At 41.1% G+C, this 12,942-nt stretch overlaps 1 protein-coding gene across 3 annotated transcripts in view; it reads left to right on the top strand.

Moving 5' to 3' along the window:
* Positions 1–12,942, top strand: part of LOC115107604 (collagen alpha-1(XVIII) chain-like) — a 186,592-nt gene that overhangs the window by 77,767 nt on the left and 95,883 nt on the right. The window contains exon 1 of one of the 3 annotated variants that reach the window (XM_029631046.2): positions 451–944. The exons of 1 other annotated variant lie outside the window; for it this stretch is intronic. In XM_029631046.2, coding sequence (XP_029486906.2) covers positions 581–944 — 364 coding nt within the window. In that variant the 5' untranslated portion in view covers positions 451–580. Of the gene's footprint in view, positions 1–450; positions 945–12,942 lie in introns of those variants that run through there. One more of the 3 variants, XM_029631056.2, reaches the window with a different exon arrangement.

Consider the following 12,942-nt stretch of genomic DNA (forward strand, 5'->3'; position numbering starts at 1 on the left):
CCATTTATGGAATATTTTATTTCAGCAGCTCAGGAAACATGGTACCAACACTTCACATGTTGCTTTTATATTTTTGTTCAAAATATAGATGCGTATCGAATTGTTCATGAATGGAGAAGTGCACATCCTTAGGTCCTGCTACTTTTACCTACTTTAGTTTTTAGGATAGGGCGTTTCTCTTATTATGCTTGTACAAAGAGATTAACTCAGGAGGAACAAATGGCAATTTTCTATAAAACATTGAAAAGCACCAACATTTAAATTGAAAGGCAAGCAAACATTTTTTCTAAAGGTATAACAGCAGAAGAGACCCTTTTCACTGCTGTGACAAAAGGAGTGTAGGAGGGAAAGATTAAGAGTGTAACCAATAAGGAAGAGACCTCCCTCTGCCGTCCCCCCTTTGAATTAAGACACTCCTCTTCACTTTTCCCCCTCTGGCTGGTGGGCTGTGTGTGGTGACTCTGCAGAGCACTGGATGAGAACGGTGCATGTGGTGTGAATCAGGGGCTGTGGGCAAGTCACAGTTCACTCTGGGAGCTTGATCAACGCTGCTGGTGGAGTACTAGTGGGCAGCAGCAGGATGGATTGCAAGATTGGATTCCAGCTGGGTGTCTCTTTTTTACTGGTACTCTTGTTGGATCGTAGTGAGGCGTTGTGGTTTTCCTGGAGCAGTACAGACGGCACCACTGAGGCCCCAACGCTGGACAATGAGGGATCTGGGAACCCTGTGGCTAGCGGGAAATCACCAAAGCCAGACAACGTTGGAGAAGATGGGGCAGAGATCATTGACATAGCTAGTGGGAAACGTAAGTTTGTACAAACTTGGGACCAGAATTTGAAGGCCACAGAGACCCACAAGCTGACCACTGTGGGGTCACAAGCCAGGAATGAGCGCCCAATTGAAAAGGATGCCCATGGGTCCACGTCGAGGGGAAGTAAACCTGGTAAAGGCACCTCTGCAATATGGGGTCTGGATCTGGTCTCTGGGGGGTGGTCAGGGGTTGGGAGTGGATCAGGATTTGGATCTGATTCTGAATTCGGATGCGGGTCTGAATTTGAATCTGAATTTAGTTCTGAATTTGACTGTCTGAATTCAGTTCCAGGTCTAAAATTGGTTCTGGGTCTCAATTTGTATCTGGATATGGGTCTAGCATTGAATCTGAATCAGGAGCTTCTATGTGGGAGAACCAGGAGGGAAAATGTATACCTACAGACCTCACGGGTTTAGCAGAGAATGTCAGTGTGCTTGCTGGGACAGAGCATGGGACGCTGGGTATTACCCAAGTGGACCTTGCAGAAAGTGCTTTGAACAAGCACCACAGAACAGGGGCATGCTATGGGTTACCCCATAGACAGTCAGCCTGTCCCAGGAGTTAATCTCTTGAGACAACTCGGAGTAGCTATAAAACAATTAACTGTAGCTCTAGTTGGAATGCCAATCATTTTAACTCAACAGAGTACTTTCAGGTACTTTCAGTTTCAACAACTACCACTCTTGCTACTAGTGAGGCGCCTACCCCAAAATCCCCACGTTGCTTGCTCAGAGATTCCCGTTTTCTTTTTGCACATCCATGCTTTGCGGTGCCCAACTTTCTCAATCCCAGCAGCGTGGAGGACATCCGGAGTGTTCTGGTGGAGTGGGTGTGGCTCTTGCGGTCATGCTGCCACCATAGCCTGGAGTGTTTTTTCTGTTTGCTGCTAGTGCCCAGGTGCGGTGATAGCCCCCCAGGCCTGCTGGACAGTCCTCGGCGACGACCAAACTTGACGACGGTCACTCTCTTCCCGATGAGAACGACTGGTATCAGTGCTTGTCAGTTAGTAACAGAAAGGTAATCCCTGGTTAAAATGTATCCCATTTTTTGGAATCCATTTTAAACCAGCAAATACCCCCCCACACCCACCCCCTCCTGTTTGTCTTTACTTTGTCACCCAGTTTTTGTCACCTCAGTAGTCCTTGGACGTTTATCTTGTTTTTTCGGGGTCATCCTGACACATATGTGTGTTTTTAAGTGCATAATATGGAGGTACAGGTGACTAACGAGTGCGTTTCCATTTGCCACTCAACCCATTGGCAAAGACAGTGGTGTGAACATAGACTAAACAAACATGGCACTGGTGGTTTCCAGGTGCGGCCTGAACCTGTTGCATGTCAATTTATGTCCAAGTCTTCCGGTTGGCATGTGACTGATAACTAAAAGATAGAAGAAAGTATTAAACACACACCATATCAATGATTCATACTCTGCGTAACCAATCGGACAGGAAAGTTAGATTTTCTGGAGAGCTAGAGGTGGCCTCTAAAGATCGTTTAAAATACAATAATGTGATTTAGTTAAGGTGCAAGATAAAGAGACTGCTTTTAAGGTAGAGCGAAAAGAGTATTGACTTAAATGTCAAAGGGGGACATGTTTAGGGCACACCTAGTTTTAGATTATTCAATTAAACCTGAGTAAATTGCTGAAGGTCACAGTTTTATTCCATGTTATATGATTTGTTCCTCCCAAACTTAAAGGGAGTATTTATAGAGCAGTCATTTGTTTCAAGTGCACTTAAAGGAGGGAGCGACACTCTGAAATGCACTGTACATTCTATACATTCTCTTGGCATGCAATCTTTACACCAACAAGCTGTCACTTATGTGTATTTATGGCATAAATCTTTGGAATATTGATAGCACATTTTACAAGCAGTACTTATGCATGGTAATTTTGGATTGAAAACTATCGCACTTTTCTTGTATGAATTGCTTGCCAAAGTTTTGATGTGCATTCGGCACTCTAAATGTTCAAATTAAGCTGTCATGTTACATTGAGCGCATGGGAAGTGATTATTTTGGCTTTTGTGGTTTGGCCCTATACATTCAACCAGGGAAAGGGAAACCTAGTCAGTTGCACAACTGAAAGCATTCAATCAAAATGTGTCTTCTGCAGCCAACCCCTCCAACCCCTTAGAAAGGCGGGAGGGGCTGCCTTAATCGACATCCAAGTCATCAGCGCCCGGGGAGCAGATGTTGTTGAGGGTTAACTGCCTTAAGGGCAAAGTGGCAGATCTTTTCACCTTGCTGGCTTGGGGATTCAAACCTTTTGTTTACTGGGCCAACGCTCTAAACAGCTAGGCTACCTGCCTAACTTTGTGTGTGAACATACTTGCGTGACAGTTTACCTTATTTTAGCTTGGTGACATATTGACACCAGTTGTATGTCGTTCAATGGCCTTGAGCATGATAGGGAAAGAAGAATGGTATTGGTAGATAAAATGTTTTTTCCCTGTACAACATAAACCTTATTCAGTCTGCATATAAAAGTGTGGAACATTGTTTTCAGCAACAGACTTGTTTTGAATGACACTGACTGAACGTGACATTTCTTTTCCTCTGCTAGTTGGGTAGAAGTAGGGTTGTGCAATAATTAGCCTACGCCATTAGTGTACCAGGATCGTAGCTTATTATTTTGTTAAGTCAGCTCTCAGCCATCACTGATCTCTCTTGCAGCCTCCGATCCCATTAGACTCCACCCTGCTGTTATAGCACAGTGAGAGGGAGCGCTCAGGATTCACTTTTGGCCCGAACATGTCGTGGCAAAATCTCTAAACCACATATTGTGCTTCAATTTACTTCTCTTTGCCAGGTAGTCATTTGAAGAAACGTATAGTTATGTTTCTTACGTCAAATTAGTGCATTTTCTTTTATGCACAACTTTTCAAACACTTCAACGGGCTAATTTTTGAAAATGGAAAACATAAATCGTGCTACAATGTTGGAGAGGAGGTGCTGTGGGTATGTTTAAATGTTAAATGAATACGTAATTCGAAAGGAACAAAAGACTAAACATTTTCCCTATAAAGACCTTATAAATGTGACTATGGTTAGGTGTAAGGCATTCCACAGTTTGCAAGAAGTACAGTGCCTTCAGAAAGTGTTCATACTCCGTGACTTATTCCTCATTTTGTTACAGCCTGAATTGAAAATGAATTAAATATATTTTTCTCACCCATCTACACACAATAGCCCATAATGACAAAGGGAAAACATTTGTAAATGTATACATTAAATAAAGAAATACTTCTTAAGTAGTCACACCCCTGAGTCAACACAAGTTAGAATCACCTGTGGCAGTGATTACAGAATTGAGTATTTCTGTGTAAGTCTCAAAGAGCTTTGCCACCTGGATTGTACAATATTTGCACATTATTCTTTCTAACATTTTACACGCTCTGTCAAGTTGGGCTGTTTATCATTGCTCGACAGTCAACTGTAACTAGGTCCCTCAGAATGATTCAATGTTGTCTTGGCAAGCAACTCCAGTGTATTATATATTATTTGTCTCCCAGTGTCTGTTGGAAAGCAGATTGAACCAGGTTTTCCTCTAGGCTTTTGCCTGTGCTTAGCTCTATGCTGTTTCTTTTTATCCTAAAAAACTCCCTTGTCCTTGCGGATGACAAGCATACCCATAACATGATGCAGCCACCACCATGCTTTAAAGTGGTACTCAGTGTTGTTGGATTTCCTCAAACATAATGCTTATGCAGGACATAAAGTACATTTCTTTGCCACATTTTTGGCACTTTTAACTTAGTTTCTTATTGCAAACGGGATGCATGTTTTGGAATATTTTCATTCTGTACCGGTTTCCTAATTTTCAATCGGTCATTTAGGTTAGTATTGTGGAGTAACAACGTTTTTGATCCATCCTCAGTTTTCTCCAATCACAGCCATTAAATCCTGTAACCGTTTTAAAGTCACCATTGGCCTCATGGTGAAATCCCTGAGCGGTTTCCTTCCTCTCTGGCAACTTAGTTAGGAAGGATGTATATGTCTTGTGTTTTTACTCCTGCACTTATTAGGCTTGCAATAACAAAGGGGTTGGATACTTATTGACTCAAGACATTTCAGTTTTTTATTAATTTGTAAAAATATCTAGAAACATAATTCCACTTGGACATTATGGGGTATTGTGTGAATCCTGGCTGTAACACAACCATGTGAAAAACAAAGGCATAAGTACTTTCTGAAGGCACTGTATGTGTTCTACATAGGTACCGATTTATGGCGTCAAATAAATGTAGTTGTGGAGAGTGATGCATTTTCACCCTGACCAGGGTGGTGTATTTGGGGTTTCAGCAAGTGCTCTCATTCATATCCACAGTCTTTTTACAGCACTGCTATCTTTAAGACAGCTTGCTCCACTGACAGGCTTTAGTGGACAAGTTGTCTCTGGTCTGACCCTAAGTGAATCTGTGGAGTCTCAGAAGTGTAGGAATCGCCAATGTGATTCTCTAACATTCTGGGTATGTACCAGCTAGGGTGAAATGAAAGTCACATTGTAAATGTGACCGACAGGCTCGATTCTGTCTTATGTAGCAAAATTTGAAATGGTGTTTTTTACATTGGATAAAGTAGAGACTCAGAGCTAGACAATAGTATATCATACCCTACAGTGGGAAAGTTACACTGCTTTGAAAGTTGATAAACTTGGAACCCAACTTTTGAGAAAATGTGTTGGTACCTACTGGAGAGCTCTTCTTTGTCTACACCCATTCAGAAGATCTAGTCTGGCCAAAAATCTGGTGGTTAGTTTTTTTGGTGATGTTGCTACAGATGCGACCCAGTAGTTAATTATTTTTTATGTAGTTGCTATGCAAACTGTCTGGTTGTCAGTTCTAAACAAAATGGTTGCTATGCAGGCTGGATAATGTTCTACCCAACTTCAGTTAACAGTCACGTCAAACCTTGAAACCGGAATGACAGGTACACTAGCTGCATTTCCATTTATTTAAACTTTTTTCTATTGGTATTTACTTGGATATGTGTATTAGAATGATGGTGATGCATGGTTTCGCTTGGCTCTGAAAAAGTGCTCTGCAGGCAGAGGTCGGAAAGGCAGACAGTGAGGCTTATATTAACCCCCGCTGCCCCAAACTAAATGCTAGGCTGGAGGCAAGCGAAAATAATGCAAGTTCAGATAAATACAATAATGTATGCTGTAGAGTTAATGTCCCTTCATTGGAACTAAGGGGCCTAGCCCGAACCATGAAAAACAGCCTCCGACCATTTTTCCTCCTCCACAAAACGTTACAGTTGACACTGAATTTTGTCAGGTAGCATTCTCCTGGCACCCAGATTCGTCAGTCGAACTGCCAGATGGTGAAGCGTGATTCATCAATCTAGAGAACGCGTTTCCACTGCTCCAGACTCCAATGGTAGCAAGCTTTACACCACTCCAGCCTAGGCTTGGCATTGCGCATAGGGATCTTAGGCTTGTGTGTGGATGCTCGCCATGGAAACCAATTTCATGAAGCTCTCGACGAACAGTTATTATGCTGACGTTGCTTCCACAGGCAGTTTAGTGTTGACAGTAAGTCGGTAGTAAGTGTTGCAACTGATGACTTGCGATTTGTACGCTCTTCAGCACTCGGCTGTACCGTTCTGTTTGCTTGTGTGGCGTACCACTTCACGGCTGAGCCGTTGTTGCACCTAGACGTTTCCACTTACAGTTGACTGGGGCAGCTCTAGCAGGGCAGAAATTTGATGAACTGACTTGTTGGAAAGGTAGTATCCCTTGACGGTGCCACGTTGAAAGTCACTGATCTTTTGGGGAGTGTTACGAATCTCTTTTGGCCCGACAGTCTAGGGGGGATGGTAATGAGACCCGTAACATAACTCAAGCAAATTATAATTGTGACAAAGTAAAAGTGAGAACCACGACTACTGAAATCTACCGTCAAACTCAGGGTTTATTAATAAACACACGGTAATGGGGGGAGCAGGAAAAGGGGCTGAGCTGGACCCAAGGTAAGAAACAATAAGTATTTAAAAACACCCCTAAGCTAGACTAGCCTACTTTAACAACAGCTAACTAACTAACCAAAAATACAGTGGGTGGTCCGCCCAGTTCTAACTAGTGTATTTAACAAAGTTTACCTACGGGTAGTGTATGCCCATGGGCGACTTGTCTTGGTTTCCCCTTTTCCCACCAATAAAAAAACACCATAACCAAAAACAATACTCACAGGTGAGGACAAAGTGATATGGAGGTGCTCAAACAAAAGATAGCTCAATACATAAAGAGAGAGTGAAACACAGAGACCTACAGACATGGCATTTACAGAGAGATTGAGCTCTACAGCAAATAACTGACAGGGTTTTTAAACAAAGGGAAAGGAACGGTGATTGGGTAGGAAACAGGAGGAGGTGTGTCTTCTGATTGATGATTGATTGGGGAGTGATGATTTTCACCTGTGAGGGGAGAAGGAAAGAAAAGACACACAGGATACTTGTATCCGAAACAGGGAGGCAGGGGTAGACTAGTGGTTAGAGCGTTGGACTAGTAACCGGAAGGTTGCAAGTTCAAATCCCTGAGCTGACAAGGTACAAATCTGTTGTTCTGCCCCTGAACAGGCAGTTAACCCACTGTTCCTAGGCTGTCATTGAAAATAAGAATTTGTTCTTAACTGACTTGCCTAGTTAAATAAATTAAAAATTAAAAAATAAATCTCTTCAGTAAGGCCAATGTTTGTCTATGGAGATTGCATGGCTGTGTGCTCGATTTTGCCTGTAGGCAATGGGTGTGGCTAAAATAGTTTAATCCACTAATTTGATGGGTGTCCACATACGTTTGTAGTGTACTTTTGGTCATTTTGGTCTTTCCAAAGGTATTTATTCAAGCATTGAAAGTACACCCTGCCAAATGGTCCACGGTGTAACATTCCCATGTTGTCCATTTCTGAGTTGATAGGATTAGGAACATTGGAGTATGAGATGATGTTGAAGATGGAGTCGGCAACATTTCACAAATCCCCAAATATTCCAGAGTTCATTTAAAAAAAAATGCATTCTGCCTTAACGTTTATGTTACTGCTTTGCTCTGTAGAGATTATCGGTAGTGTACTTGAACAGTATCATGTTACCTACAAACTGCACAGCTGGAGGTAGTGTATCCTGTCTCATCTTCCTAGTGGCTTTAGTTTTACCTCAGTCCTCGGGGAGCTTCTATGAAGCCTAATTTTAGGATGAGTTTTGAAGATGTTTGATGTCGGACTATCCGTGCTAGTATTCTTTTTACAACTTTGCATATGAGTTTATTTGCTCTAGAGAGGCAACAACTGATATGATGCAATGTTTTCATGGAGAACATATTTTTAAGAGCATGTAATGTCTTTGGTCGGGTAACCCAATATTTATCGGCATACCTACGGATCTGGATTGTCTGGAGACCCACTTTGCCGTGGCTAAAGAGAGTGATTTTTGCGCATGTGCAGGATTTTTTTTTACATAGCTGCTGTCGACACTAAACCTAATCAGAGTTTATTGGTTGCGTTCACATATTTGCAGATGGTATCACCGGTGCAGCTAAATGCTTATGTTTCTCGCTCCAACAGTGCAATAAATATCTAGCAGTACAATGACAATACACGCATAATCCAAAAGTAAAAAACAAGAAATTAAGAATTATCAGAACGAGCAATGTCTTAGTCCGGAATATAATATATACTGAGTGTACAAAAACATTAGGAACACCTTGCTAATATTGAGTTGCACCCCCTTTTGCCCTCAGAACAGCTTCAAATCGTTGGGGCATGGACTACAAGGTTTCAAAAGCGTTCCACAGGGATGCTGGCCCATGTTGACTCCAATGCTTCCCACAGTTGTCAAGTTAGCTGTAAGTCCTTCAGGTGGTGGACAATTCTTGATACACAGGGGAAACTGTTGAGAGTGAATAACACTGGAGGTAGTGTTGCAACGTTGCAGTTCTTGACACACTCAAACCGGTGCTCCTGGCACCTACTACCATACCTCATTCAAAGGCACTTACATATTTTATCTTGCCCATTCACCCTCTCTATGGCACACAGACACAATGTCTGTTTCAATTGTCTCAAGGCTTAAAACTCCTTTAACCGGTCTCCTCCCCTTCATCTACACTAATTGAAGTGGATTTTACAGGTGACATTAATAAGGGATCATGGTTTTGACCCGGATTCACCTGATCAGACTGTCATGGAAATAGCTCCTAATGTTTTGTAAACTCGGTGTATAAATGGTGTGAAGAGACAGTATATGAATAGAAAAGGTTTTTACAGTAGTAGTTATATAGGATGAGCTACGAAGAGAATTGGGTAAAAGTGGGTAAAACTGTATGTAGACATTGTTAAAGTGACCAATGTTCTATGTCTATACAGTGCCTTCGGAAAGTATTCAGACCTCTTGACTTTTTTCACATTTTGTTACGTTACAGCCTTATTCTAAAAATGATATATTAAAACAAAAAAATATATATATATATCCTCAACAATCTACACACAATACCCCATAATGACAAAGCGAAAATAGGTTTTTAGAAATGTTTACATAAGTATTCAAAATAAAAAAAGAACTTGTTTACATAAGTATTCAAAATAAAAAAAAGAACTTGTTTACATAAGTATTCAGACCCTTTGCTATGAGACTAGAAATTGAGCTCGGGTGCATCCTGTTTCCATTGATCATCCTTGAGATGTTTCTGCAACTTGATTGAAGTCCACCTGTGGAAAATTCAATTGATTGCACACGATTTGGAAAGACACACACCTGTCTAAATAAGGTCCCACAGTTGACAGTGTATGTCAGAGCAAAAACCAAGCCATAAGGTATTGTCCGTAGAGCTCCGAGACAGGATTGTGTCGAGGCACAGATCTGTGGAAGGGTACTAAACTCATTTCTGGAGCATTGAAGGTTCCCAAGAACACAGTGGCCTCCACCATTCTTAAATGGAAGAAGTTTGGAACCACCAAAACTCTTCCTAGAGCTGGCCGCCCGGGCCAAACTGAGCAATCGTTGAAGGGCTTTGGTCAGAGAGGTGGCCAAGAACCCGATGGTCACTCTGTGGAGATGGGAGAAGCTTCCAGAAGGACAACCATCTCTGTAGCACTCTACCAATCAGGCCTTTACGGTAGAGTAGGCAGACGGAAGCCACTCCTCAGTAAAAGGCACATGCCAACTCGCTTGGGGTTTTCCAAAAGCCACCTAAAGACTCTTAGACCATGAGAAACAAGATTATCTGGTCTGATGAAACCAAGATTTAACTGTTTGGCCTGAATTCCTTTCGTCACGTCTGGAGGAAACCAGGCACCGTCCCTATGGTGAAGCATGGTGGCAGAATCATGCTGTGGGAATGAGTGGCCCAGCCAGAGCCCGGACTTAAACCTGATCGAACTGGAGAGACCAGAAAATAACTGTGCAGCAATGCTCCCCATCCGACCTGGCATAACTTGATAGGATCTGCACAGAATGGGAGAAACTCCCCAAATACAGGTGTGCCAAGCATGTACTGTCATACCCAGGAAGATGCTTAAATGTCCTCTATCCGCGTGTAGCACAGGGGTCATTGCACTTTAAATAGACAAGAACAAGGATTTCGACACCCACCATCTCAGATTTTTCTGAAATCATTTCTGCTAGCAACAGATAAGATTAGCATTCCTGCAAAATATTTTTTTTAAATATAATTTCATCTCTGAGAAATTATAGGATTCATATAATGTTAAAAAAATATTGTACCTAACATCCGGTTTGGACCAAACCTTTTTCTAACAGTGAATTCGACATGATGAATCCAATGGAATTGTCAAAATCCACCCATGGACTCTCCACAACCCATGACAATCCCACCCCAACAACAAGTATATAGTAACAGTTCTCGGTGTCTGACAAGTTGTATGGAGCTGCGGCTCAGAGTATTGTCTTTATCCTATGTAATGTATTCCCAGTGGATTTGGTGATGTTTTTTTTAGGTTTAAGTCCCATCCTACATCCGGATATTACAAGATTCTGACCACTATATGGTGCTGTTCCTGCAATTAGGTGAAAAAGTTGAGTATGTTAAAAGAGTAGTTCACCCAAATTACAAAATCGTACTTATATTGTCATTTTCACGCTTCATGTTTAAATCATCCTAAAGTGTCTGAAATGTATTGTGTAACTCAATGGTTTTACTTATAGATGTGGATATGATGCATGAAAATGCTAGTCTAGGTACCATTGACTTGTATTGAATTTGTGCCACAAATGCAAAGAAGTTAGTATTTGACACAGTGGCCATAGAAACACAACCAAAGCATGGGTTGATGTCATACCTTGTCCATAGACTGCTTATAAGGAAACCAATATATTATAACCAATAACCATTTTTTCATCACTTAATAGCAGAAACCACACCATCTATTGGTCAGAACCTGATATTTGTATATTTTGTATTTTATTAGGATCCCCATTAGCTGTTGCAAAAGCAGCAGCTACTCTTCCTGGGGTCCACACAAAACATGAAACATTACATAGTACAGAACAGTAATAGACAAGAACAGCTATTTTTAAAAGCACACACAGCCTACATATCAATACATACTAACTACCTAGGTCAAATAGGGGAGAGTTATTGAGCCGTGAGGTGTTGCTTTATCTGTTTTTTGAAACCAGGTTTGCTGTTTATTTGAGCAATATGAGATGGAATGGTGTTATTGGACACATGGAAACATGGTATTATCAGGATCGGACATAAACCTAACAATATAAATTACTAATTTCTCTGAATACAAAAAAAAATAAACATCTCCAAATTCACTGAGAATGCATTACATGGGATAAAGAAACAATAGTTAACTATAAGTGCACGTCTTTACTTTTCGTACAAATTTAGAACACTATGGCATTAATCATTGTCTCATCTGATGCATGCAGTATCTAAAATTGAATTCATTAAGATATCGTCAACAGTCGCTGCTGAACAGAATCTGACAAAGCCCTAATCTGATGCTTAGTGTGAGGTTGACCTAAATTATCCCATGGCCTGGCACAACAAGTATTATGCTGTTCAATACTTGACATCAAATTGACCTCATAACTTCATGGTGTACTCTTATTAACACTAAATAACATGGTTCAAACAAAGGTAGGGAAAGCAGGAAAATAACGCCAAACCCATAGTCATGTCTAATGCAGAAAGTCCAAAGTAACATACAAACAGTCCTTGTTTGCCTCCAAATTTAATTTGTTTAATTCAGTTATTAAACATTATATAACCTTATAGAGAACATGTGCTTTGAAAACATCAGGTAATTCGATTTTGCAACCATGGGGATTCCATGTGTCCACTGTTGATCTTTGACCCCCATAAGAACAGGTCTAGACAACGTAAAAGCTTGTAGTGATGCGAAAGAAATTATTGCAGTATTCAGGCGCCCCAAGGGATGTAGTGATTGGTGACGAAGCATAGCAGCATAGCCAGAGCAACTCCAAAGTTCACCAATGATGACATTCAAATCAAATCAAATCAAATTGTATTTGTCACATACACATGGTTAGCAGATGTTAATGCGAGTGTAGCGAAATGCTTGTGCTTCTAGTTCCGACAATGCAGTGATAACAAACAAGTAATCTAACTAACAATTCTAAAACTACTGTCTTATACACAGTGTAAGGGGATAAAGAATATGTACATAAGGATATATGAATGAGTGATGGTACAGAGCAGCATACAGTAGATGGTATCGAGTACAGTATATACATATGAGATGAGTATGTAGACAAAGTAAACAAAGTGGCATAGTTAAAGTGGCTAGTGATACATGTATTACATAAGGATGCAGTCGATGATGTAGAGTACAGTATATACGTATGCATATGAGATGAATAATGTAGGGTAAGTAACATTATATAAGGTAGCATTGTTTAAAGTGGCTAGTGATATATTTACATCATTCCCCATCAATTCCCATTTATTAAAGTGGCTGGAGTTGAGTCAGTGTCAGTGTGTTGGCAGCAGCCACTCAATGTTAGTGGTGGCTGTTTAACAGTCTGATGGCCTTGAGATAGAAGCTGTTTTTCAGTCTCTCGGTCCCAGCTTTGATGCACCTGTACTGACCTCGCCTTCTGGATGATAGCGGGGTGAACAGGCAGTGGTTCGGGTGGTT

Source organism: Oncorhynchus nerka, linkage group LG3, assembly GCF_034236695.1.
Source record: "Oncorhynchus nerka isolate Pitt River linkage group LG3, Oner_Uvic_2.0, whole genome shotgun sequence".
In the NCBI taxonomy this organism is placed as follows: Eukaryota; Metazoa; Chordata; class Actinopteri; order Salmoniformes; family Salmonidae; genus Oncorhynchus; species Oncorhynchus nerka.